Here is a 24,843-nt window from a genome sequence, read left to right on the forward strand (position 1 = left end):
ACCGACAATAACACTCTGTTGAGTGCACTATGATCTTGGATAACCACAAGGGTAGTTTGATTCCCCCTTTCTACCTAGAACACATATCAATTGGTACGCTATATTCACCACAGTTGACTGAAGACTTTACCTATGATGGGCGCACTTTGTTAACTACTACCCAGACCCCTCATCGAAATGTCCAGCTGCTCTCCGGTTGAAGGGAAGAAACATCCACTATGAATCCCATATATAAAGATTCAAGACCTACGTCGATTTCCGCAACTTCCCGCTCGAAATTGAATGCCTTCCGATACAATAACAAAGATGGATGTGCTCCGGACATGCCGCCCTCGAAGGCTTCCCCCCAGAAAACCCAGGAGGGTCATGCGAACAAGGAAAATCAAAATTCATGGTTAAATGGTGTGATGGAACAAATCCAGACAAGTCCAAATAAAGCGCAGCCCGCTCTCGAGTCGGCAGAGACAACGGCTGTCAAAGAGTGTCCACAGACACCAGGAAACAGAATTCCGCTGGCAGACCTTATTGGTAATGCAGAGGACGCTTTCAGCCGAGCTCCTGTAGGACAGGAGTTTACTCCGGAGGACTATGTGATTTGGCAACATGCTCCCGCGAGTTCAAACCCGGATACTATGTCGCAAACACGTGCAACGCAGAGCAAGAAGCGTCGCCATAGCTCATCCCCAAGTAGCTCGCCTTTGGCCGGGAATTCCAAAGGAGCGCAGAAGGGCTCCTTTGACTTGCAAGCCTTTCAAACATTGCTTAAGACCCCGCAGAGTGATCTTGCGACCGACCTATGGAATAATTATGTGGCTAAGACAAGTACGAATGGTGTTTCAGGCCTTCAGCAGCCACATTTTGCAAATCTCCTAGCATCTTCACCACATACCCCCGGATCGGCCCGGATTGGCTCTGATTCAGCTGGGTTGAGACGTTCGAATAGCTGCAATGCCGAATGGCCCAGCTCTAAAGCTAAAAGAAGGAGAATTGATGGAGAAAGCGTTGGCATTGGTCGTACCATATTTTCACGGTCACGCAGTAATATAATGGTCCCAAAGGATTTCAAGGCATCCAATTTCAGCTCGCTTGTGAAAGAGATGGAAAGGAGCCTCCAAAATGCCCCTAATCGACAATCAGAGACCTCCAAGATGCCGCCTGAGCCAGCCCGCGATAAGGTACGGCGAGGTCGCTCAGCATCTCCACCGGATTTTGGAGCTTCTCATCGTGCCGAGGGAAAATCGACGCACCAAAAGGGAACACCGTGTGGCATCCGCCGGGTTTCAAAAGACAAGGTAGCATTACAAGAATCTTCATCTGATTTTGGCGACGATGACTTGGATCAAGATTTCCTTGATCTCGCGGAAGCCTCTCTGGACCCGTTTGTTGAGAACAAAAAGAATGTTTATACCATGGTCGAGAACACCCAGCGGCAGTTTAATTTACCTTCGAATAAAGCAGACGATGACTCCTTTAGCGAGGCAAATCGCAAAGCGCTTCTAAAGGCGAAAGGGAAGTCCCCAAATACGGCCAACTACACCCTTGATGTTGATGAGTTTGATGACGAGTTTGATGGACTTTCAGATAACATAGATGAGATACTCGCGGGATGTGATGAAACGCCTAGCAGCAAGTTCTCCCGAGCCATCCAACAAAGGCCACCACCAGCTTACTCTCCTCTGCGCGCAAGCGCAACGACAACTGAAATTCGCCAAGAAGCGAATCACTATATATCCTCTGGTGATGAGTTCGATGACTTGGACTTGGACTTGGACTGCTTGCTACAACCAGGTGAAGATAACACAAAAGATGTTCGCGGCTCTTAGTGGATGTGTCTATAGATATTCGCTAAGTAAATATAAATAGAAAAATAGCAGCCGTCAAGCTATCAAACGTTATTTGATCGTGGATACAGCTGAATCTACATATGTTACCCCAAAGGGGCGCACACAGGCAGAAAAGGTTCGCTATTGCAGAGTCTTGTGAGAGTTTTATCATCGCTAACATTGTACAAGGTTCTATCGGTACAGGAAGAGAGCTCCAAACGTAAGAAAGTTATTGTACTGCGGGATTCGTGGTACGATAGCCCTTGCGAGAAGGACTCTTACATCCATTTGATCGGGGAATTCGATGCAACAAATCAATGCACTGTCGATGACGCCCAGAACATGATCATTATTCACCCAGATTATCTGATTTCGGCAACCGTTGTAGCGGATTCAATCAGCTGCCAGCGGCGAGCGGTGCTTCAGGAGCGTATTAAAAAGACATCAGATATTGGGAAAGCCCAAGTTTTCGGGAACATATTCCATGAAGTTTTCCAAGAAGCGATGAAGATTAATATATGGGATACATCCTCATTGAGATCGTTGGTTGAAACTATAACTATCAAACATGTGGAGGAGCTCTACCTCATCCACATGAGCATTCATGAGGCTGTTGACCACGTTATGGGTAAAATCCCAGGCATACAAACTTGGGCGGAGCTCTTCCTTCGTCCGAAACCTGGTGTAAGTGCAACCTGTGGCAATTTCTATCGATTGTCTGGCTAATGACCGAATAGCCACAATCGCTAGTTGAGGATCGAAACAGTTCCAAGCTTAAATTGAGTATCAATAAGTTGCTCGAAGTAGAGGAGCACGTTTGGTCTCCCATGTACGGCCTCAAGGGTAATATCGATGCTACGGTTCAAGTTGCCTGCAACGACGGCGAAGGCAATAAAAACTTGGTCGTACCCCTTGAGCTCAAATCCGGTAATAAAGAAACGAACCAAGGTCATCGAGCTCAAACGGCTCTCTACACCTTACTACTCTCGGATCGCTATGGTAAGCTAACTCTAATTATGAATCGTAGATGAACTTTACTGATATGATTCGTTTCATAAGACGTGGAAGTAACGTTCGGTTTGCTTTACTATCTTGAAACCTCAAAAATCATCAGGATAAGGGGTATTCGACATGAACTTCTCCACATGATCCAAGAACGGAATCGCCTAGCAGGCTATGTGCGCAGGAGAACCCATCTCCCGCCAATGGTCAAGCGCCCTTCTATGTGCAACAAGTGTTATTCAAAAACAGCATGCTTCATTTACCACAAACTTGCAGACGACGGTAATGGCGAAACAAGTGGTCTGGGCGAAGAGTTCGAGAAGGCAATGGACCATTTGGCTCTCCCTCATCGGGACTTCTTCCGAAAATGGGACGATCTCCTTACTAAGGAAGAGCAGAGCATGACGAAATTCAAGCGAGAACTATGGACTTTGCTCAGCTGCGAGCGAGAAGCGCTCGGTCGCTGTTTTAGCAATGTTGCTATACAGCCTGGGTCAGCTTGTGAAGACAAGGATGCAACAAAGATCAATCGTTACCGCTATACTTTTACTAAGAGGAACCAGTCGTCTACATTTTCATTCGCGGAGTCGCAAATAACCATTGGAGATCCTATTGTCATATCTGATGAAAAGGGCCATTTTGCTCTCGCAAATGGGTATGTCGTGCACATTAGCCCCAGACGCATTACCGTCGCTGTAGATCGAAGACTACATAACACCAGGACCAGAACCCGTGGATTTGATGCGAACTGGAACCAATCGTTTAAAGGCCTTATGGAGATAACTGAAGACAACCCTTCTTCAACTGCTTCTTCAGTTGAGCCGGAGGAGGAGATCCTTTATCGACTGGATAAAGACGAGTTCAGCAACGGAATGGCCATTGTTCGAACCAACCTTATCGCCATGATGGAAAGAGACCTATTTCAGGCCCGAAATCTGAGAAGGCTGATCATTGAAGGAGAACCCCCAAAGTTTAAATCTACGGCTCCTGGTTTCAAGCCACCTATTCTGGACAAGACGGGCTTAAATGTCGGTCAAAAGCAGGCTATCGACAAAGTCATGAGTGCCCGCGACTACGCTCTGGTATTGGGCATGCCTGGGACAGGAAAGACAACAACTATTGCTCACATAATTCGAGCATTGGTAGCCCAAGGGAAAAGTGTCCTTTTAACTTCGTACACCCACACGGCTGTTGACAATATTTTGCTGAAGATTCGGGATGATAATTTCCGCATTCTTCGAATTGGAGCCACTGCAAAAGTGCATCCAGACATTCATCACTTTGCTGAGCTGGCGGCGGTGCCTAAGAAAACTATCGAAGAGTTGAAAGCAACATACGAAGACTCCCAAGTAGTTGCGACTACCTGCCTTGGCGTGGGCCACAACATCTTTAGTCAACGCGTTTTTGATTACTGTATCGTCGATGAAGCCTCCCAAATTACTCTTCCTGTATGTCTAGGACCGATCCGAATGGCGAAGACTTTCATCCTTGTGGGTGACCACTATCAACTTCCGCCACTTGTGCAAAACAAAGAGGCCCAAGCAGGTGGTCTCGACGTCAGTCTTTTCAAGCTGCTTTCCGATTCACATCCTGCGTCAGTGGTAAACCTCGAACACCAATATCGAATGTGCGAGGACATCATGCTCCTCTCAAACACCCTTATCTACTCAGGCCGTCTTAAATGCGGTACTCCAGAAGTCGCTGCGCGTTCCTTGGAGATTCCTAATATGAATGGTCTCAAACACCACCACCCTGACAGCCTCTCCCAATCCCCAAAAGGCCGCGAAATTTGCTTTGGAACGAGCCAAGGCCGTTGCTGGCTACGGGACCTCATTGATCCCTCGGCTAAGACTTATCTGGTCAACACAGACACACTTGCCACACCGTCTCGGGACATCGCAAATGGCTCACGTATTGTCAACCCTATTGAGGCGACTCTATGCGCCCAACTCGTGGAGGCATTTATATCTTGTGGTATTCCTGTACGCAATATCGGTGTCATCACTTTCTATCGCAGTCAGCTTTCCCTCTTGAAACAGAACCTACGACACCATCTTCCAGGGCTTGAGATGCACACCGCAGACAAATTTCAAGGGCGGGACAAGGAGATTATCATTCTAAGTTGTGTGCGAAGCAACTCTGACAATTATGTGGGTGACTTACTGAGCGATTGGCGACGGGTCAATGTTGCCTTCACGAGAGCACGCACCAAGCTCCTCGTCATTGGAAGCAAAACTACCCTGCGTAACGGCAACGAGCTGCTAGGCAAATATGTCAGATTGGTAGAACAACGCGGCTGGATCTATGACTTGCCAAAGAATGCTACAGAGAATCACATCTTTGAGGATAATAACGCTCTTTCAGCACACGACAGGTCAACGCCCAGTCCGAAAAGGAATCCCTCACAGAAGAAAACCCCCCGCAAGCCATTAAGTCCAGTCCAGGCACGACAAACGACAGGCGGTTTGAGGAAGCCCGCTAAAAAGGGTATGAAGATATTGAGTGGACACAGCGTCCTCGGGAACCGACCTATTATACAAGATGTAGTGAATGACCTTGTTGGGTGATTTTCTTTCCTTATTCAAGGTTTCTTGACTTGTATCCCTTTTACTTATTGGTATCTATCTACTTTCTCCATATCCCCGGAGTTTAGGGTTTTGGTTTACGATTGATGATGAGGTCGATGGAATTGGGTATCACGAGATAGTTATAGGTTAAGATGAATTTATCCCAACTTTTAATATATCCATGTTAACTATTCCGCGCAATATATTTTTACATCAGAAGAGCTAAAACAGCTAAATTCTATAGTGTTGATGCACCGACATATTCCCAACAGACAAAATTACGATTATCCTTGACGTTATTGGCTTCTTCCTTCTCCACCCCCCCCTCGACGCAGGAGGACCTTCCAGGTGGGAGTACCATAATCGTGTACCCATCCTTGCTTTCTACCGCATCTCTCCCCAGTGCACTCGCAGATAAGCTAAACCAGACAGACGATCCGACTTTCTGCGAAGTAGTTTCACGACTATCCGAATGTGAGGACTGGTTAGTCTCTTTTTGTTCCTTGTATACGGAGCGGGGGGGGGAAAAAAAATGCACACTGCGAGGATACGACCTACCAAAGCGTAATGAATAGCTGGGTAATCCACTTTGGAGGGATAAATCCGCGCCATTTGAGACTAACTAAATCACAGGATCCGGCCTCCCCGATTTCTGGGGCATCGTATCGAGACAGATATGAGTCTATATCATCATTTGCAGATACCCGACCTGATTCTAGAGAAACCATTGCTAGCCACTCTGCAATATCGCCACAGGAATCTTTCAGATGCGGCTCCAAAGATTCCTCGGTAATTTTCCATTCGTGGAATGATGGAGTGCTGATATTTCTGTGAGTTGTGCGGGAGGGGCCGCGGGAGATGATTTCTGGATGATTGCCCTTCAATGTGATATCATCTAGGAACGGTCAGTATACTCATAGCTCATGTGATGAAAATGTCTCAAACAATATTGGTACCATCTTGAATGCCCTTTGACTCGGTTCCAAGGTCGAAAAATAACCAGGATACTGGGGTGTTGAGGACATTTTTGAAAGCCCACTCTATCCTTTGAAAGCCTTTCTTGCCATGTAACATTGAAGGAAGCCGGAGGTTGATTTCGACCACTGTGGGGGATAAATTGTGAGTGTTATTCTTGGAGCTTCATTGCGCCAACAAGTCACATACGATATCTTTCTTTGGTGTGTTTCTTGCCACCTGTGCGAACTGGTTTTCCTGTAAACCCAGTCCGTTCGAAACATTCCTTCGCAAGCTCTAGTCGCAAAACTCCTATACTATGCGTTAATTTAGGAAAGTCTCAGAAAGTTTGTGTGTGTCTTTGGCGTCAGAGGGAGGGAACCTACCATCTCTAAGAGTAAAGACATTTTCTGAGCTTGACTGGGCCTCAGATATCATGAGAATGTTCCCTGTAGAGAATACCATGATCAGAAATTGTTCAACGGTTAGAAACAAGATAGATATCCAGAAAAAGCCTGTGGATTCTTCGTTCGAATTTTCGGGTATAGCTAAAGAAAAATCCAACGAATTCAAGATAAAACCATAAGGTCCATAATGTACCTGATTTTATATAAGTGTTAAAGAACTCTCCATGGATGATTGAAGAGAGAGTCATAGAGACTCGAGCATATTGGAGCTTTTGCAATTTTGAGTCCAATGAGCTTTCAATCGACGAGTAACCCTCCATGGGCAGAATGACTTCGACCTATTGATATTGATTAGCAAACCTTATATACAGTCATTATGGGAATCTCGAAACGAAGAGTTGGATGAGAATACCGTATGAATAAATGGATGACTTAGGATTGCTGGGAATGGAGGCCTTTTTGTGGGTGGTTGCTTAGGATCGATGAAATGAGGCAGTTGGGTCACAGTAGTGTAGCACTTTTCGCGCCTGGAGGCGTCATCATCTTCTAAATCGAACATGACTATCTCTGAGCAAGAGAATTTATATTTGATATCAACTGATTCACTGTCGAGCGCGGTATAAATAGATTCCAGGCAAACTATACAGAATTCTTCTTGCCAGCAGTCGCTCTTGGGTGGTGATGTTGAGAGGCAGAAAAATGCGACCACTCTTGACAGGAGGTTTTATTCAACCTGAAGAGCCCGTGTACTCTGGATTGAGCGCAGTCTTCTGGTTATCAAGGAAATAAAGATTGGTAGTGAATTCCCGAGCTTGAAAAGTTGCTGTAGAGGTCGTCGGAAAAGCTCTCAAATCCACACTTGAGGGGGCGATGCAAGCTTTGAATCGTGAAGAACTGAAATAAAGATGCCAGAAGTGTTCATGGTCAGAGGAGGGGGTTTTATCATAAAAGAAATATCCTACTACGAGGTAAATCTGGTAAAATGAAAAGAAGTCTCAAATTGAAATCGCGATCAAGGTGTAGACGACCCTTTCAACCCTGGTGCATGCCTCAGGCACCACGGCCGGGGATGTCACGGGCGATTCTTCAAAGAATCCCATGAATCGATTCTTGAATTCGGTCACCTCGCTCTACTCTCTCCTTAACCAGTGCTTCTACTAGCCATTGCCATCGCACTCCGTTACGTCCGCGGTTCATTGCCAACCCTGCCTAATTCCTCCGTCAGGAAAATCCTCGCATACAATCGCCCCTCGGGGCTTGCCAGCTCCGCCAGCTACTGTAGTAGCAAACAGGAATGGCTCCTCCCCAACGAAACCTACTTCCCAAGGAACGATTTGCGTTCGCCTTCGGGTCCCTTAAGACTCAAAGCTATCATGATCCGATAGCGCGCGGACCTGGCTCTCATACGTACGTCTTCATCGGAAGAGCGCAAGGCAGCTAGCTACCATGCCATCGACGTCAAGAATAGAAGCAGAAGCTCATACTGATAAAAAAAAAAATCTTATACTATAGAATTCGCACAATCGCATGGAATCCTAGCGGCCAATTAATTGCTACCGGTTCCGCTGACCGTACCCTTCGAATCTGGAATCCGGAACGCTCGCAAGTAAAATACTCCACGGACCTACGCGGTCACACTGCGGGGATTGAGAAGGTCCTTTTCAACCCCGTGCGCGATTCAGAACTCGCCAGCTGCTCGACCGATGGCTCCGTCCGAATCTGGGACGTACGTTCGAAGACGTGCGTGAGTCGCCTAGATGTTGGCGGCGAGGCTTTCACTCTCTCCTGGTCAGCGGATGGAAGCGTCTTGATCGTAGGAAGAAAGGTAAAAATATCTACATCCCATCTGCATACTTGTAGATCTAGTATAACTAATTGATGCAAACTTCAACCATAGGATGATACTCTTATACCCATATCCGTCGAATCGCCCTCTACCCCGTCTATACTTAACAGCGGTATGCCCACAGTCCCTAGCCTACAAGCACCCAAACCCGCCGCAATCCCAGCAACATACAAGGTCCTTGAGCCACATCCACAACCTATCCAAACAAACGCAACAACCTTCTCACACCATATCCCTGCGCCTTCCTCCCCGGATCTCCATCTCTTCGCAACAACCGGCGAAGGCAACGTCAAAATCATATCGTACCCATCCTTCGAGGTCCTCCACACCCTCCACGCACACACCTCAGCGTGTCTCTCTATATCCCTAGCACCCACAGGCCGCTACCTCGCTGTCGGCGGCAGCGACGCCCTGATCTCCCTCTGGGACACCACGGACTGGATCTGCCGACGAACAGTGTCTAGTAACAATGGTGGCGCTGTACGAGGTGTAAGCTGGAGCTTCGACGGCAGATTCATCTGCGGCGCTTGCGACGAGGTCGGTTGCGGTGGCAACGGAATTGAGATCTTCCACGCGGAAACGGGCGAAAGTGTTTATACTGTGCCTACAGGCGGGGGTTCGAATACGGGTATCCCGGCCGTGGCGTGGCATCCATCGCGATACTGGTTGGCGTATTCGACTACGGCGGATGGTTCTGCTCCAGGAGGATTAAGGATTGTAGGAGCAGCGGGTGGAAGCTTATAGTGTTGGTTGGTTGGTTGGTTGGTTGGTTAGTCGGTAGGACCCCAGTGTGATTCTTTTTTTTTTTTTTCTCAAGTTCTGTTTGGATATGATATCCTGCGGCTGTATTTGATAGCCATTCATCATGGACGTTATGGCATATGTTACTCTCAAAGGAGAAGGGGGGTTGCGGTTCTATGAGGCAGGACTAGATACCTATCTCCTAATATACGCCGGGTTGGCCAGCTAGTTTTAGCTAATTCTTAAAAGATCAAGTTACCAAAAGATCTAGAAGGGACGATCCGTTCATATTTTATATAAATTTACAACCAAAACCATATTTCCTGTCATATACGACATACCTACCTTTATGTGCCAAATATTGTTCGACAAAATATTAACCAAGTCCTGAGGGGAGAAGAGATCTATATATAACCCAAGAAAAACAAAAAAAAAAACAAAAAAAAAAAAAAACCTCCAGGGGGGTCCATAACCTAAAACTCCAGTCCCAATCCCATTAAAGTGCAGTCATGACAAATTACAAATCGTAAATGTGTTACCGGGCCACAGCTGTGGCAAGTCACGCGAATTCCAAAGCGTTGGCAAAATTAGGCTGAATGATGGAGGAATACGATCACTGGATCAAGGCTGTCAGTGCTCATGGATTCCAACCCCCCGAGCCCAGAATATTTGCCCACTGGGCCCCATTGAGCGAGTCCAATCCCGCTACCATTAGGTCAATATTGTCGTCGGTGGAGTTCGAGTTGACATTCATAGGGAAATCCCAGGTAGATGGCATTGGAAGAGATCCGTCGGATTCAGTAGAGTTTAGGGGAGTTATTATACCGGTTGAGAAGAAAGGGTTGGATGTGGAGGTGTTCATATATTGGTTGATGTTTGTTCCGTCGAATGAGCCGACCGAATCTTGGATGGAGGTGTTGAGGGACGACTGTTGGGTTTCTTTGGGGGATGAAGATTGATCAGTTCTCAAAGTGGAGGCACCACTAGACGATGAGTTCATGGTGGATGGGGTGGAGGTTTCTGGGGCTGAGTTGCTTGGGACAGAGGTGCCGTGGTCGTTAAATGTTGACGGGAGCTCCAGATCTAGGACAGTGCCCAAAACCCTAGATTCGGTCCCGTCGAAATTATAAAGGGTCTTGCTGAACCCAGGAAGGCTAGTGGCGGTGTTTGCGGGCTTTTTACCCCGGCTTGAGCTTGATTGTTCTACCCGAGGTTGTTTTGATCGGTTTGGAAGACAGACAGGAAGATTTGACCGAAGACCAGCAGGAGGGCCCCAGGTTCCCGAGTCCTGGCGAGGATGGCTCCTATCAGGTAAAAAATGACATGGCATCTCGCCCACCGCGGGTGAAATCTACGCGGTTCAATATCAGCAATGAATATCTTCAAAACACCTCATGATGATGTTACCTTATTTCCTTGCATATGGATGAAAGGCATCCGATTGCTTGTAGGCAGACGAAGGTCTTGGAACGGGGTACCCTCAATATCAACATCCAATTGAACAAGGAAAGACTCAGTCAAAGGATTCTTATTTTTCAAGGCGTCAAGAACAGAAAAGACAAACTGCAGGGAAGACCGCGCTGCGGTGTCATCAGGACGGAACTTCAGATATTGAACAAAGACGCGTGCAGCCACGTAGACACAGAAAGCCATGAAAGGATTCATCTGCCTGCTATTAGCTTGAGTCTGTAGAAATTCGTCCGAATCATGAAACTTACAGTGGCCATATCCATGCAGCTAACCATCTTCATAATGCTCGAAATTTGATCGGCAGCAACAATGCACCTGCGTTTGCTTTCCAGGATAATCTGCTCCGCCATTTTATTCTTCTCGGCCTTGAAAATCGCCGCTTGATGAAGACAAATCGTGGATGTGTGGACAGCCATATTGCAAAAGATCACATTCGGATCGGCCATCCCTGTAGGCAATCTTAGGCAGCTTGGCATGGACAAGGCGAAGTGAAGCAGAATATTATCATGCGACCTATGCCGCTGCCAGAAAATTCCATTCAGGTCGCTATCATTGTCCTGGGGCTCGGGGCGATGGAGATGGGTCAGGTTTCGCCCAAACATGCATGATAAGAACGCGACACTTGCAAATGGTGCCAGTGTCGAGAGCTTCTCACCCACCAAAACTTCGCTCAGGCGGGCAGTCTCCTCTTGGTTACCTTTAACGAATGAGTCCTCGCTCGCAGGAAGATTCGTCAAAATCTATTGGCTGTGATCAGCGACCTTTCAGCTTTCGAGGAGCGACATACAGCATGACTTACATCGTTCTCATCAAGGACCACCGGCCATCCGGTTCCAATGCTTGCATATCTGTCGACACAGAACGTCATCCAGAAAACCCTCCGTCGCTCCTCCTTTTCCACCCAATCCCTTGGTGGTGCTAAGCACTGCTTCACCTCAAGACCAAGACCATCCAACCGGTGAAGCCCCATCATCAGTGCTAGCCTCGCAGTTTTCCCCGAACTAAGCCACGCCCTTGGGAAGAACATCATCTTGTACTCGTATGCCGCAATAAGTAACCATGTCTGAGCATGTGCCAACGTGAGGATGCACTCCCCAAGGCCTTTCATCTCATCCAACTCGGCGTACTTGCGTGCACGTTGATAAAATAAACCGTGCAGATTAGAATATTTATCGTCCGTCGATGCAGCTTGGCACCAAATAATGTATTGCAAGCATATCGGAGGTCTAGCGTTAGGAGCGAAATCCATAGCGGCTAGGTGTCTAGGACGATGTATAATTGGCATAACAGGATGAATTTTCTCGAAGTAGATTCGGGTTCTGTGGATATCATGAGAAACGCTGTTTAAACCAAAGGGGGGGGGAACATACAGATCATCTATGATCTCCTGAGCGGGGAGAGGTTCCTCCAGTCCCAGACTAATCATATCCCACCCAAATGTATTCGGTCTACTCATTCCTTCGGGCACGAATGATGGCGCGGGACCGGTATTTGACGATTCTTCAGGGAGAGGAACAGAAGGGTTGAATTCATGTCCAATCAGAGGAACATCGGTCATATCTGTTGGTTCATCGGGTATTGGAACGGGGAAGCTCGGTGCTTGAGTTTGCGGGATAGTAGGAGGTTCTTGCGTTTTGAGCAGCGTTTCAACCTGGGCTTTAGGACGAAGGGGCAGCGTCAGTTGTCAGTGCAAAATTGCGCGAAGCAAGATTAAGCAACGCAAGATACACAAAGATAAAATATTTCCCATCGACGCACCTAATCGAGCTTCCAGCTGCTTCACATATCCCCTTTTGGGTCCACTCTTCTTGCGCGCCTCGTCGTAGGTGCATTCATGGCTCAACCGAGAGCAAGTTCCGCAGCTTGGTTTCTTTCCATCGCATCTGAGCTTCCTTCGCCGGCAGACGGCGCATGCGATACGCTTGGGGCGGGGAATATAGTTTCCATCGCCGCTACTTTGGCCTGCCGTGCTAGTATGCGACTGGCTTGTGGGGCGCTGTCCTGAATGGGCAGAGGAGTTATCGAAGCTAGACTGCGGCAGATTCTGGTGGTCGAGGTAGGTCGCCATGGCTTGTCGACAGCGCGGCGTGGGGCAACTCGGGGAGGAATTTAAGGACGGGAGTTGGAAATCACGAGGTGTTAGACCTCAGTCACAGAGGGGTTTCAAATGGCTTGTGAATGCCACATAAAAACAAGGATCAACGCAGAATCATAGAATCGATGATATTGAAGAAGGTTGAAAAGTTGGAGGTCTCTCGAACAAGCATGACACTGATATATGCCACCGTCGTATAGAAAGTTTCAGGCCCTCCGTCCTGAGCGAAGAGTCACCACACCACACACCTTGTAATCTTTCTCAACAGCGAAGATTTCACAACGAACGGCCAAATGATATAGTTCAGAAGAGTGACAGGTCAGTCTCAACCCTGCATATTCTTTCCCTGTCGTGGGTTATGATGGTTGGAGTAACTGAAGAAGTGACATTCATTCAAACTTTGAAACTTCTGGTGCCGCCACGATTTGTCAGACTTCCCGATCTCAGCTTCAAGTTAAATCAGACAACGCCAGCTGGACCTCTCAACTTAGGGCCATTTTTTTTCCCCAACCAAGGAACGTTCTTTTGGTTGAGCTCAGAGAGCGTCACTCCTACTAAATCCTTCCCCAACACAACGCAGAACAAGTAATTTACTCAGAGTGGAGAAGGAGACTATCACGAAATACAGGCCTAGGTATTTTTAGGAAGCCTCCCCGAATATGGTACAGAATCAACGTAAGACTCGGTCTAGAAATGCGGCGGTGGACAAAGAAGCCTCTTCAAAGTAGACAAATAAACAAACGCGCCTTGCGCCCAAGAGGCCGAAGAGGACGAGCGTACAGTATAATACATTCGAGGGGAAGGGAGTAACAATATTCATAATCCAGGGACTAGAAAAGAAAAGGGAAAGAGGTGTACAAGGAAGGGGGGTAGGTTTAGTTGTATCCTCTGCGACGCTTACCCTGGTTGCGGACTCTGGGGACAACAACAGCCTTATTAATCTTCCACTTAGGGCGGGTCTTGTAGCCAGATTTCGCCTAGATATCCCATTAGCATGTTATTGCAGAATGTCTTAACAGGTAGAACACATACCGGAAGGCCCCAAGGACTCTTTGGATCAACGTTACCCTTCGACTTTCCTCGTCCACCACCATGAGGGTGATCCATAGCATTCATAGCAAGGCCACGCACGGTGGGACGGATATTCAACCAACGTGATCTACCAGCCTTTCCAAGTTGGGTGTACTGGTAGTTCGGGTTGCTAGCAACACCAACGGTAGCACAGCAGTCCTTGTGAATCAAGCGAACCTCGCCACTTTGCAGACGAATAGTGACATGCTGAATGATGCGTTCCTGCTTCTGTTTCTCGCGCTGCGTCATTGGCTTTTTTGCTTCTGACCCATCCTCGCCCTCTTGGCTCTCCACCGGGGCGGACTGTTGTGTGTTACTGCCCTTAGCAATAACTGTGGCAAAGGTACCGGCACTTCGGCACAGTTGACCACCTTTACCTGGACGCAAGCCGACGTTGAAGATCAGCGTCCCAACTGGGATCATATGTAACGGCAGGCAGTTTCCTCGCCAGGCGGTTCTGGCCGCAAGAACACCAGGGTCGACAACCCCTCCCATGCTTTTCCACAAGTCTTCGGGAATACCGGGCATGTAGCTCTGCACCACATCTCCTGCTCTCATGCCATCCGCCGCCAAAATGTAGGTCAGCCGTTGAGTCTCCTGGCTGCGAACAAGGGCAATATGGGCGCTTCGGCCGGGATCATGTTCAATGCGTTCGACAAGGTGTGGGCCGGGGGCGGCGCGCTCGAAATCGACAATCCGTATACGACGCTTATGGCCACCACCACGGTGTCGGACGGTAACCCTACCGCTGTTGTTACGACCACCCTTACTTTGGCCTCGCTTAGGGAATGTCAACTTCTGGACCGGTCGTCCCTTCCAGAGGTGATCGTTAATCGGCCGTCTTAAATGTCGGATACCGGGAGTCCGGGGCTTGTATGATCGAAGGAGCACACCGGAATCGTCGCGAGTGGGAGGAGGTGCAAAGGCAATGCTTGGGTCGAACGTCGAAGTCGTCGAGGAGGACTCTTCCGCAACGGGAGCTTCTGTTTGGCGGACACTGGCCGAGTAAGGTCGAGAGGGAACTGATGACAGAGATCTAAACGGAAGTCGCAGGAAAAGGCCCCTCAAGGCCACCTGAGCAGTCCTCTGAGGTTGAAGCATATTGAAAACTGCAGGGTGGTTGAGAAACCGGTGACAAATCGCCTGCGTCCCTGATGGAAGCAAAAATGTCTTTGGGGGGACGACTAGCGGATGTGGCTGATAAATACCACGTGATCATATACACCGCCACCAGGAAACCCAGCAGTGGCTGTGCAGAAAGTCACGGGATGGCGCGTGTCGGGGCGTCTCGAATGGTTGCTGGGCAACACACGCATTGTTTGGATGATCGTGGCCGCGCCGCATCACGTTTTTTTCGGGTGCTGCTATTCTCACGGCTCAGCTGGTCATTCTCACGGCACAGCTAGCCCTTTTAGGTTAGTGGGTGGGGTACCTAACTAACTATAGTTAGTTTATGGGTCCTCGCTAGTTAGCGTGTAGTTATGTGTGGTCACATGTTGGGGTTTATTCTTAATTTTTAGTGTATGGATATGCACGTGACCTGGTGGTCTAGCAGGATATCACGTGGATTCCTAATTAGGCTATAATGACAGATCAGAACAGGGGTAATTATGTAATAGAGGTAGTTATTTAGTATCAAGCCAGGCAGGTAGGGAATCAATTACTTAGAGGAAGTAGGAATAGTCAGATTAGCACGTAGTAAAGGAAGGATTCCTAATTAAATAAAGCCTTCTAATTAGTCAGTAAATATAGTCTTATTTATTACTTTAAAATTGAATTCTTAAGTGTCATTTTTATATAAGAAACTGATAAAATAACACCTTGAGGTTCTCTAGCGCGTTTTTCATGATCATGTGACTAGTCTAGTCTTATTTAGGTCTAGCTAGTTGGCACTATTCTATAAACAGTCAGGTTCCTGCTGATGTGGAGCTGCTATGCCCAAAGAGGCTAGCTGTGCCGTGAGAATGACCAGCTGAGCCGTGAGAATAGCAGCACCCTTTTTTTCTCGTGATGGCGTTTTCCCCCATTCATCCATTCATTGCCTTGACAACTTTCAGGTGTCGCTCGCCCTTCATCCTGTCTGCCACAGCAAATCGTGTATTTGAAAACGGTATTATTACCACCTTGCGTCCTCTCTTTCTTCCCTCTGGCCTTCTAATGCCGTAATTATTTGGTAGTTACCAGTAGCCTGTAGGTCCCGTTATTTACACGGTGTACGCATCCTGTATCTCTGCATGTACAAACGGCATGCATACATACCTACGAGACGCTCCCGCCCTCTCTTCTCTTTAATTTCCCTTGTTTCGTCCCTTTCCCTCTTTTCAGCCCAAGATCATCAATCTCCTTTTATTTGCAAGCATCCTTAAATTACTCCCCAAAGGTACATAGACTATTCCACGCGACTGAACGGAGTTGTGCTGTGGGGCATCCATCTTTCCCAGCTTGGCTGGCTTCCACGCTAAAGAGTAGGGCCAAACATCACCTGTGCCCTGTCAGGTTGTCGACCATCTTTTCCTACACCATCTCCTCCCCCCATCAACACCTCCTCCAGAGATCCTCAACCTCCAAACAACCCTATCCGATTTCTTGTATTTTCTCGCGTTATTGTTCATATTTTACCTTCCCAAGTGTTCTATATCTGCTTCACACCCTCCCTCCAACTTAATTCCGTGGATTGCGCGCCGTGACGGTTACGTGACCTGTGTCTTGAAGGCCCTGTCAACAACGTCAACAATCCCATAATAATCCCCAAAACAATCCCAAGGGCCCATTATCCCAAGTTTCTCTCAAATTCCGTTCTATTCCTACACCAACCCTGCATTGCTTCAGCCGATTGCTTGACGCTGGACATACTCACGCCTGCTAGTGCCACGATACCACTGTCCCTCAGGTATTTAAGCTCCACTCCAGTAATTTATCGCGGAATGCTGACCTAACACCAATTCACTCAAGTGGCAGAACCCCAGGAACTAGCTTCACCTTTTTCACTTTCTCCTTTCTGTCGAGGTCTACTTCCTTGTACCTCCCCCTCTTCTCTTCATCATGCCTCCGGTAAGGATTTCTTGAAAAAAAAAAATCACGCGTCAAGCTTCGGTTATCCCTTTGCATTGACCGCTTTGGATGTAATTGACGCGATAGCCGGTAATTGACTCGCTGATTCATGAACAGGCCCGGAACCTCCGCACACGAGGCGCCATGAATGAGAATGACGAGAACGGTCCGCTGACGCGGGCTAAGGCCGCTGCTCTGTCAGGAGACGCTTCCTCGACAGGGGCTATCAAGAAACCACTCCAGACCAAGAAAGCCGCCACAACTGCCACCGGAACACAAAGAAAGCGCGCCGCCCTTGGTGATGTGAGCAACGTTGCCAAGACTGAAAATAGCGAGGCCAAGGACGCGAAGAAGTCTGCCACAACCAAGGTTGGTTTGACATCAAAGGCTACATTGCAAGCTGGGGGAGTCCAGAAACTCAGTCGTAATAATTCGTCTCGCACCGCCCTCGGAGCCAAGGACAATAATGCGAAGAAACCGGTCCCAGAGGCCAAGCGCCCTGGAAGTGGATCCGGAGTCGGTAGCACACAGATGAAGCGCACAAGCAGCCAGAAGTCACTTCAGGAGAAGACATTACTGGCAGAGGAACCACCACGCAAGAAGCTCGAGCTCGAGAAGAAAGCCACAGAGAAGAAGACCGAGGTCGCCTCGAAGGTGAAGGATGATGTGCAGCCTCAGGCTCGGGCGGAGGATCTCCAGAACCCCCCCCAAGAAGTCATTGATGACCTCGACACCGAAGATTTGGATGACCCCTTGATGGCTGCCGAGTATGTGGTTGAGATTTTCGAATATTTGCGAGACCTCGAACTGGAAACATTACCCAACCCTCTCTACATCGATCACCAGCCAGATCTCGAGTGGAAGATGCGCGGTATCTTGGTCGATTGGCTCATCGAGGTCCACACCCGCTTTCGTCTCCTTCCCGAAACTCTTTTCCTCGCTGTCAACATTATCGACCGTTTCCTCTCCGCCGAGGTCGTCGCCTTAGACCGTCTGCAATTGGTTGGTGTCGCCGCCATGTTCATCGCATCCAAATACGAGGAGGTTCTCTCGCCCCATGTTGCCAACTTCAGTCATGTCGCGGACGAGACCTTCTCGGACAAGGAGATTCTTGACGCCGAACGCCATATCCTCGCCACGCTCGAATACAACATGAGCTATCCCAATCCAATGAACTTCCTCCGTCGAATCTCCAAGGCGGACAATTACGATATTCAAACGCGTACTCTCGGGAAATACCTCATGGAAATCAGCCTCTTGGATCATAGGTTTATGGGTTACCCCCAGAGCCATGTCGCTGCTGCCGCTATGTACCTGGCTCGCGTCGTCCTGGACCGTGGTGCTTGGGTAAGCTTCAATCGTACCTTGGATCGTTGATCGATATACTAATATGCATATTCCAGGATGCAACTTTGGCCCACTACGCGGGATACAGCGAAGATGAGATTGACCCGGTTTTCCGATTGATGATTGACTACCTCCACCGCCCCGTTTGCCACGAAGCATTCTTTAAGAAATATGCAAGCAAGAAGTTCCTTAAAGGTATGAGCCTTGTTGAAACTTGGTCTCGATTTCTATTTCCTAACTCTCTCTCTCTCTATCCAGCATCAATTCTTACCCGACAATGGGCCAAGAAATATCACCATCTCTACATCGAAAGCGCCCTCTCGGAACCGTACAACTCCATCAAAGACGAATAACCGCGTCACTGTCCTTTGACAACCTGCTTATTCCAGTATTCGGTGAAAATTATGGTTGAGGAGTTGGTTGATTTCAATATGTTGGCATTTTGTTTGTGATGGGTATCGGGCACCTCTTGCATATGTTTACGACGGCATCCTTTTCAATTGCGGACATTGGCATTCTTCACTTGTTCGGGGGTGTCTGGCGCTTTCTATTCCTCTAGCTTTTTCTTCGCTTCGCTTCTTCACTTCATTTCTTCATTTCATTTCTTGGCTGTGACTCCAGGTTATTCCACGCCTGCTTAATGATACTTTTTTTTTTCCCTGATGATTCCTTGTTACCGATTGAGTCTCTGCAATCCTTGTTTTCCCGTAATATCCTGCTATTGCGATAGACCTGTCATTTTTTTTCAACTTAAGAGAGCTTCTATATAAAGTGGCGCCTCCCTCCAGTGTAGTATTTTCAATCCCATGTTATCCAAGGCACATCAACATGTACTCCATCCAGTCTGTCCGCTGCCCAGCTCACGAGAATTTGCAAGCTACATTTCTTGCTCTTGGCCATGTAACAGAGCTTAACGGCCATCAAAACAGAGCTTTAGTGAAAACCACTTCACAATCTCTATCTCGTACTTAGTATGTCGCTGTCAACTTGAATTAGAATATTCCACCTAGATTGATACAACATAAAATATTTGGGGATGTCTATAGCTTATATATAGACTAGCTTCTCGGCAAGAACCGAGGCTCGGGATCTGATCTGCCTTACAATTACTTCTTCAACTAACTAACTAGTTACTCTCTCTCTCCCCGTTTAACATCGATTCTATCAAGTCAATAATTGTATTATCGCTTCTACTAGACAAGGAACGCACGTTTTTAGCATAGATGTCTTCCTCGCCAACATGTCCCTTTTGTAAGATCGCAGCGGCATATCCTCCGATTTCCCCATCGACACCAACACCAACATCAACATCAACATCAACATCAACATCGAGTTCTCCCCCGGAAAATGCACCGGTTTCATCGGATTCTGATTCCCACGCTTTCCTTATCCTTTCCACCAGACATGTTCTGGCCTTTCTCGATACCATGCCGCTAACTCGTGGGCATATTCTGGTTGTTCCAAGAGACCACTACGAGAAACTCGGCGAAGTAGGCGTTCACGTTAGTCGAGAGGTAAGTTTACTCACCTACCCCGACGGGGTACTCTCTTCCGTTCAAATAAAAAACTAACCAAGAGGGGGGGGGGGGGGGAATCTATCGATCGGCCAATGGCTCCCTATTCTCTCGCGCGTGGTGATGCGCACTGTCTTTGGGGAAACTCCCGAGCAAGACCGAAGAAACTCTGATCCAAGCTGGAACTGGAACTGGAACGTTGTTCAGAATAATGGTATGTTTTTTTCTTCTTCTTCAATCTCGGGGAGGTTGGTTTTCTACTCTAGGGGTTTTGTTGTTGCTGAGTATGTATGTTGCTGTCGCAGGGGTTGGAGCGGCTCAGGTCGTCCCGCATGTGCATTTTCATATCGTGCCGAGACCTCCTCTAGGTGCGGCCTCTACGCCGGCGAAATTGAGTTATGTGATGTTTGGGCGGGGGCAGAGAGAGGATTTGGATGACTGTGAAGGCGAGGGGTTGGCGCGGGAGCTCCGAGCTCAGTTGGCGAGGGAATTGCAGCGTTTGAAGTATGAAGAGGGGGTGGATTTGGAGGTTGATTCTTTTTCTCAGGAGAGGAATAGGTTCCGGGGCAAGATCTGATCTGATCTGATCTAGATAGATAGATGTCTTTTTGTTATGTATTTCTTTTAATTTTGGCTAAGGACGGCTCCTATCTATACCCACGTACACGTACATGACCTTTTCTTTCCTTTCCTTTTCTTTTTTTTTTTTTTCTCGCAGTCGTGATTGTTGAAACATTTAACCATACCATATATGTAATGTAATAAATACTGATATATTTTATTGAGCGGGTGCCCCGTTCTCTGAAGATGGTGTATTCCTCGGCGACTTTGGATGTCGGTGATGTCTTGTAAAGTACTATTACAGGAGTTAGTTGGAGTGTGTTAGGGAGTATGAGCTGTAGTTTATGTCTTACTTTTCTTCTGAACGCATTCAGCTCATCCGCAGAAACTCCAACAGCATCGCCTTTTTGCCTTCCCAATGAGGTGTCCGAGACAACTCCTTCTGGAAGCCTCCGATAAGTGATAAGTCGGCGGGACCCTAAAGAGAGTAAATAGGAACATAAGTCCGTGGTCTAAAAAGACTTGCCAACTTCCAGATAGAAAAAAAAAAAAAAATACATACAAGTGTTGAACGATTGCACGGAAACACTGATAACTTCGAGGTTTGGATGCATGGGAATAGATAGCTCCCCATCTTCGTCATTAGAGGTTGGCATCCACATGGATAGACGCCCGTTCGTGACGAGAGTCCGCGAGGCGAAATTTAGAATGTCGTGCAACATGGCTTCAAAGCCATAGGGCTTTTTAGGCGCAATGTAACCGGGTCGACTAGTCGAGAGTGGTCAGTCTATATTCAGGCAGAAGATAATACAATGCCAATTCGACCCCCTCGCAGAGAAATATATAGAGAGAGAGAGAGAGCGTACTAGTGTGCAGGAATGCCATCAATAATGACTTCTTCGTTCCGACGTCCTTCTCGCGACCCGAGAACTCTTAGACCTTCTCGAACACCGTAAGGAGGATCGCAGACAATGCCATCGAGGAATTGTTTATCAAGTAGAGGCGTATTCGTAAGATCTGAGGTGAAAGTATCCACGAATTTATCCAGAATCCCATACTGCTGGAAGTTCAACTCCACACCCATGAGCTTCTCGTTCTCCGTCTCCTTACCGCGGAAGCTTCGTCCATCAATATCAGAGCCAAAGACGAGGGCTCCAAAATGCGCCGCGGCAACGCAGAAGCTCCCCGTGCCAACGAAGGGATCATAGAACAATTTCCCCGGTGCCGCGAGAGCCATATTCGCCGTGATCAGGCTCAGCTCGGCATCCATCGACGTAGTACTAATATACCGACGCTTCTTCAGATCATACTTATTTATAACCTCGCGACCGCTCTCGGCAAGCCAGCGTCCCAGATAAATCTTCACGGGATCCTGCTCCAGAGCCGGATTAGTGCTCCTGGGAGTCAACCCGTTATCGTAAGGGAACTGCTCGAGAACCCAAAAATCCTGGTCCGGGTTCTTCAGCTTAATTGGGCCCCGGAAGCCTACGTAGGAAAAGGACTGGATGAGCTCTCGCTTTTCAGTGGAGCTCCGCTTCCCGCCAAAACATTCAACAGTAAATCGAAACGGGGTGTCCAGGTATTTCCCCCAGAGATGCTGCGTCCGCCTGCGAACGTCGGCATGGAGGTCCTCGTAGGTAGCGCCTTCACCCCATAGTTCAAAGATATCCTTGGCTATGATACTGCGAGAAATGAGAGTGCGTGCAGCTTCCTCACTTGGAAGTTTTACAACGCAATATGGGGACTGATTGTTGTTAGTGAAGGAGGTTTTTTTTTTTTTTTTTTTTTTTTTTTCCTTTAGTGGGGGATGTGCGGGGAGGTCAATCAACAGCGATGTTGGTGACTCTTCATGGAATTTGCAACAGAAATTTGCATGAGGGAGAAGGTCGGAAAAACTTGAAAGAAAGATCACATACGAATTCATGATAATATATAATTTCAATATCGATTCCGGCCAAATCAGCCAATGCCTCTATCTCCGGTTTTCGAAAGGTCTCGTGTACTTGGGCCAAGCGGATGAGATATTCCATCTTTCGCGAGATGCCCTTGAGAATCCAAATCAAATCCTTCGAAAGGTTTACTTAACGGAAAAATCGAATAAAACAAGAGAAAGTGAATTGAGATATTCAGTTTCCTTGTGGGTGGGAATGTCGTTCAATGAGGGTTCAAAAGGTGGATTGGATTGTAAATTGAGATTTTTTTTCTCTCTCCCAAATTATACACCAGAGAAGTGAAGTTCCGCTGGTTGAAAACTTCTTCCCAAGTAACATGGAACAACAACTATCAGGTACTACAGAGATTCGGAAAATGTGGACAATGATGGAAGCTTGGTTGTTACAAAAAGAAAATCTATTCTCGATTGTAGATACAGACTTGTCCAATAAGCTGGTCATAATCGTTCTATACATTAGACGGACGGAGCCAAGTGCTTTCTATTAAAGCTGCATCACAGTACATCCTTCAACAATCATATCTGCAACTGAAAGCCATCAACAGGGAAGAATCTTGAGCAATAAGAAAAAAAAAAAAAAAAAAAAAAAAGACGCCGTTCTTCCGCAAATACACATAGAATCCTAAACCAGCCGACCAAAAACTCCGTCGCTATGCGCCAACAACTTGAAAGACATGTCGTGACTCATAACCTTCGACTGGGGTGATTTCGACCTTCTCATCAGGGGGTATCATTTCGTGTTTCAAGTCCCAACCGGCCCGACGGCAGAGTTCGGACACCACCACGTCGCAGTCGCCCAGTAAATCTATATCAAAGCCTGTATGTAGCACAGGCTATGTGGAAAAGTGAGTGAAATGAGCAACATTTAGGTTTCAAGTAAAACTTACAGTGCGAGATATGTAAATCTGCGGCACATGAGAGGGTAGGACGCCTGGAACCTCTGCCACGGGAGCAACCTTCAAGGAGGTTCCAATGACAATGACAAGATCCACCTTGTCCCGATCATGGTGAAGAAGACGGCGACCGAATTCATCAGGAAGATCTTCGCCAAAGAATGTGATATCGGGCTACAAAGGGCTCATGTTAGCAAATGCAACGAGTTCATGTTACTAGTCGACTAACCTTCATCACTCCGGGAGTCGGAATTTCGTAATCCTCCTCGTCAGAGCTATTCTCATCATCCTTTCGGCTCTTATGCGGTCCGTTACTGCTGCGCTTTCGCTTTAATCCTTGGGCTTTCAGCGCATCTTCCGCTATCTTCTCGCGACATTGAGCGCATTCGGGAACAACCCCCCTCCTGATTTCGTCGAATATTTCGTCGCCTTGGACCTTATAATCGCATTTGACACATGTGGCTGTTGCAAAAGAACCATGGCACTGCACAATGTTCTCTGCAAGCACTCCTGCGTTGGCCTCGATATTGTCAATGTTTTGAGTATAGTTAGTCAATAGTTTTCCCTTGTCCTGAAGCAACCGAATAAATCCATGAGTTGGAGAGAATTTCTTCTCAGTGGACAGGATATCCTTTGCGATCGAGAAGAAAATACCGGGGTCCTCGCGGAAGATATGAATATCGAAGACTTCCTGGGGGTCGCTCAAACCCAGGTGCTCCAATTGAGAGTAAAGACCGGTATCCTTGGATCTAAAATCCGGGATCCCAAGACTGGTAGAAATCTATGTCACTCTCTTAGTCCCATATTCCTTCTAGAACAAGTGCGACGTGATACTTACACCAGCTCCGGTTAACACGATAATGTTCTTCGACTCCTGTAGGAGCTTGACCGCGTCATCAATCGAGTTGTACTCGGGCAGCTTCTGACGCCTTGTGAACTCCCGCGAAATAGCAATGGCCAATAAAGGGTGATAAGCCTCATCCGGTGCACCTTTCAGAAATTCTGGCGGTGCTATCCCAAAAGCGGTGCATAACTTCTTCGCCGTTACTGTATCGCGGCCGATAGTCTCCTCCACAAAGGCTGCCTTGCCAATCTCATGGAGCCGCTTCCGGAACGCAACTGCTTCATCTAGAGTACAGGCGCCAGGGAACACTAAGCCAGGACACAAAGGTTAGTTAAATATCCTGACCCATCGACGGTATCCATGGAGCATTACTAGTAGTACTTACCTCCGTCGCGCAGCTGATCATCGCGGAGAACTTGAATAGCATCCTCGTAGAGAGACTCGTTTTCCCACTCCTCTCCATCGCTCTCTGTCTCGGATTCCGACTGCGAGATCTCCTCCATGGTAACCGCGGTTTCTGTGGTAAGAGTTGCTTCAGCCTCTGCGGGTGCCATGTCAACGGCTTCCACTTCTATCACAGGAGTCTTCAACGCGGAACTCTCCGCACTAGGCGTAGATACCGGGTCCATCCTGTCAAGGAAGATGAGACAGACACCTTCAACCTCTAGAATGCCGACTCTACGCTCACATTGAGCTTTTTGCCACG

At 47.7% G+C, this 24,843-nt stretch overlaps 8 protein-coding genes across 8 annotated transcripts; 4 read left to right on the top strand and 4 right to left on the bottom strand.

Moving 5' to 3' along the window:
* Positions 1–2: 2 nt before the first annotated feature.
* Positions 3–1,977, top strand: P175DRAFT_0366585 (bifunctional ATP-dependent DNA helicase/ssDNA endodeoxyribonuclease DNA2). The gene is made up of 2 exons (XM_040892929.1): positions 3–51; positions 186–1,977. Exon 2 carries the CDS (start codon positions 219–221, stop codon positions 1,821–1,823), a length of 1,605 nt encoding a protein of 534 aa, XP_040749750.1. The 5' UTR covers positions 3–51; positions 186–218; the 3' UTR covers positions 1,824–1,977.
* Positions 1,978–5,587: 3,610 nt separating this feature from the next.
* P175DRAFT_0504281 (ribonuclease P protein subunit p40) lies at positions 5,588–7,731 on the bottom strand. The gene is made up of 7 exons (XM_040897822.1): positions 7,166–7,731; positions 6,947–7,091; positions 6,733–6,795; positions 6,557–6,658; positions 6,349–6,495; positions 5,951–6,287; positions 5,588–5,856 (listed from the first exon to the last, which is right to left on the bottom strand). The coding sequence occupies exons 1-7, from the start codon at positions 7,310–7,312 to the stop codon at positions 5,631–5,633; spliced, it is 1,167 nt and encodes a 388-aa protein (XP_040749751.1). The 5' UTR covers positions 7,313–7,731; the 3' UTR covers positions 5,588–5,630.
* Positions 7,732–7,883: 152 nt separating this feature from the next.
* P175DRAFT_0465311 (WD repeat-containing protein) lies at positions 7,884–9,656 on the top strand. Its single transcript, XM_040894870.1, has 3 exons — positions 7,884–8,160; positions 8,266–8,578; positions 8,651–9,656. The coding sequence occupies exons 1-3, from the start codon at positions 8,048–8,050 to the stop codon at positions 9,341–9,343; spliced, it is 1,119 nt and encodes a 372-aa protein (XP_040749752.1). The 5' UTR covers positions 7,884–8,047; the 3' UTR covers positions 9,344–9,656.
* Positions 9,657–9,977: 321 nt separating this feature from the next.
* On the bottom strand, positions 9,978–12,878 carry P175DRAFT_0495746 (putative C6 transcription factor Prf; the record flags this gene model as incomplete). Its single annotated transcript, XM_040896092.1, has 6 exons — positions 9,978–10,691; positions 10,748–11,026; positions 11,059–11,550; positions 11,610–12,129; positions 12,181–12,466; positions 12,569–12,878. The coding sequence occupies 6 exons, from the start codon at positions 12,876–12,878 to the stop codon at positions 9,978–9,980; spliced, it is 2,601 nt and encodes an 866-aa protein (XP_040749753.1).
* Positions 12,879–13,780: 902 nt separating this feature from the next.
* P175DRAFT_0444082 (mitochondrial 54S ribosomal protein uL2m) lies at positions 13,781–15,077 on the bottom strand (the record flags this gene model as incomplete). Its single annotated transcript, XM_040894212.1, has 2 exons — positions 13,781–13,882; positions 13,938–15,077. The coding sequence occupies 2 exons, from the start codon at positions 15,075–15,077 to the stop codon at positions 13,781–13,783; spliced, it is 1,242 nt and encodes a 413-aa protein (XP_040749754.1).
* Positions 15,078–17,018: 1,941 nt separating this feature from the next.
* P175DRAFT_0511784 (B-type cyclin nimE) lies at positions 17,019–18,727 on the top strand (the record flags this gene model as incomplete). Its single annotated transcript, XM_040898615.1, has 4 exons — positions 17,019–17,027; positions 17,145–18,374; positions 18,431–18,569; positions 18,633–18,727. 4 exons carry the CDS (start codon positions 17,019–17,021, stop codon positions 18,725–18,727), a joined length of 1,473 nt encoding a protein of 490 aa, XP_040749755.1.
* Positions 18,728–19,481: 754 nt separating this feature from the next.
* On the top strand, positions 19,482–20,084 carry P175DRAFT_0366718 (uncharacterized protein). Its single transcript, XM_040892930.1, has 2 exons — positions 19,482–19,888; positions 20,053–20,084. Exons 1-2 carry the CDS (start codon positions 19,598–19,600, stop codon positions 20,059–20,061), a joined length of 300 nt encoding a protein of 99 aa, XP_040749756.1. The 5' UTR covers positions 19,482–19,597; the 3' UTR covers positions 20,062–20,084.
* Positions 20,085–20,252: 168 nt separating this feature from the next.
* Positions 20,253–24,766, bottom strand: P175DRAFT_0511787 (uncharacterized protein; the record flags this gene model as incomplete). The annotated part of the gene is made up of 10 exons (XM_040898616.1): positions 20,253–20,471; positions 20,803–20,927; positions 21,012–21,217; positions 21,316–22,193; positions 22,366–22,494; positions 23,066–23,233; positions 23,288–23,467; positions 23,511–24,074; positions 24,132–24,445; positions 24,523–24,766. The coding sequence occupies 10 exons, from the start codon at positions 24,764–24,766 to the stop codon at positions 20,253–20,255; spliced, it is 3,027 nt and encodes a 1,008-aa protein (XP_040749757.1).
* Positions 24,767–24,843: the final 77 nt, after the last annotated feature.

The sequence above is a fragment of the Aspergillus ochraceoroseus genome (assembly GCF_002846915.1).
Source record: "Aspergillus ochraceoroseus IBT 24754 chromosome Unknown P175scaffold_8, whole genome shotgun sequence".
NCBI classification, from domain to species: Eukaryota; Fungi; Ascomycota; class Eurotiomycetes; order Eurotiales; family Aspergillaceae; genus Aspergillus; species Aspergillus ochraceoroseus.

Coding starts and splice junctions, on each gene's coding strand:
- P175DRAFT_0465311 (XM_040894870.1), top strand. CDS start 8,048: ATGGCTCCTCCCCAACGAAACCTACTTCCCAAGGAACGATTTGCGTTC. Junction 8,161..8,265: donor CGCGGACCTGGCTCTCATAC/GTACGTCTTCAT, acceptor CTTATACTATAG/AATTCGCACAATCGCATGGA. Junction 8,579..8,650: donor TCTTGATCGTAGGAAGAAAG/GTAAAAATATCT, acceptor CTTCAACCATAG/GATGATACTCTTATACCCAT.
- P175DRAFT_0366718 (XM_040892930.1), top strand. CDS start 19,598: ATGTCTTCCTCGCCAACATGTCCCTTTTGTAAGATCGCAGCGGCATAT.
- P175DRAFT_0504281 (XM_040897822.1), bottom strand. CDS start 7,312: ATGTTCGATTTAGAAGATGATGACGCCTCCAGGCGCGAAAAGTGCTAC. Junction 7,092..7,165: donor GTCATCCATTTATTCATACG/GTATTCTCATCC, acceptor CAATATCAATAG/GTCGAAGTCATTCTGCCCAT. Junction 6,659..6,732: donor TGTCTTTACTCTTAGAGATG/GTAGGTTCCCTC, acceptor CGCATAGTATAG/GAGTTTTGCGACTAGAGCTT.
- P175DRAFT_0366585 (XM_040892929.1), top strand. CDS start 219: ATGAATCCCATATATAAAGATTCAAGACCTACGTCGATTTCCGCAACT.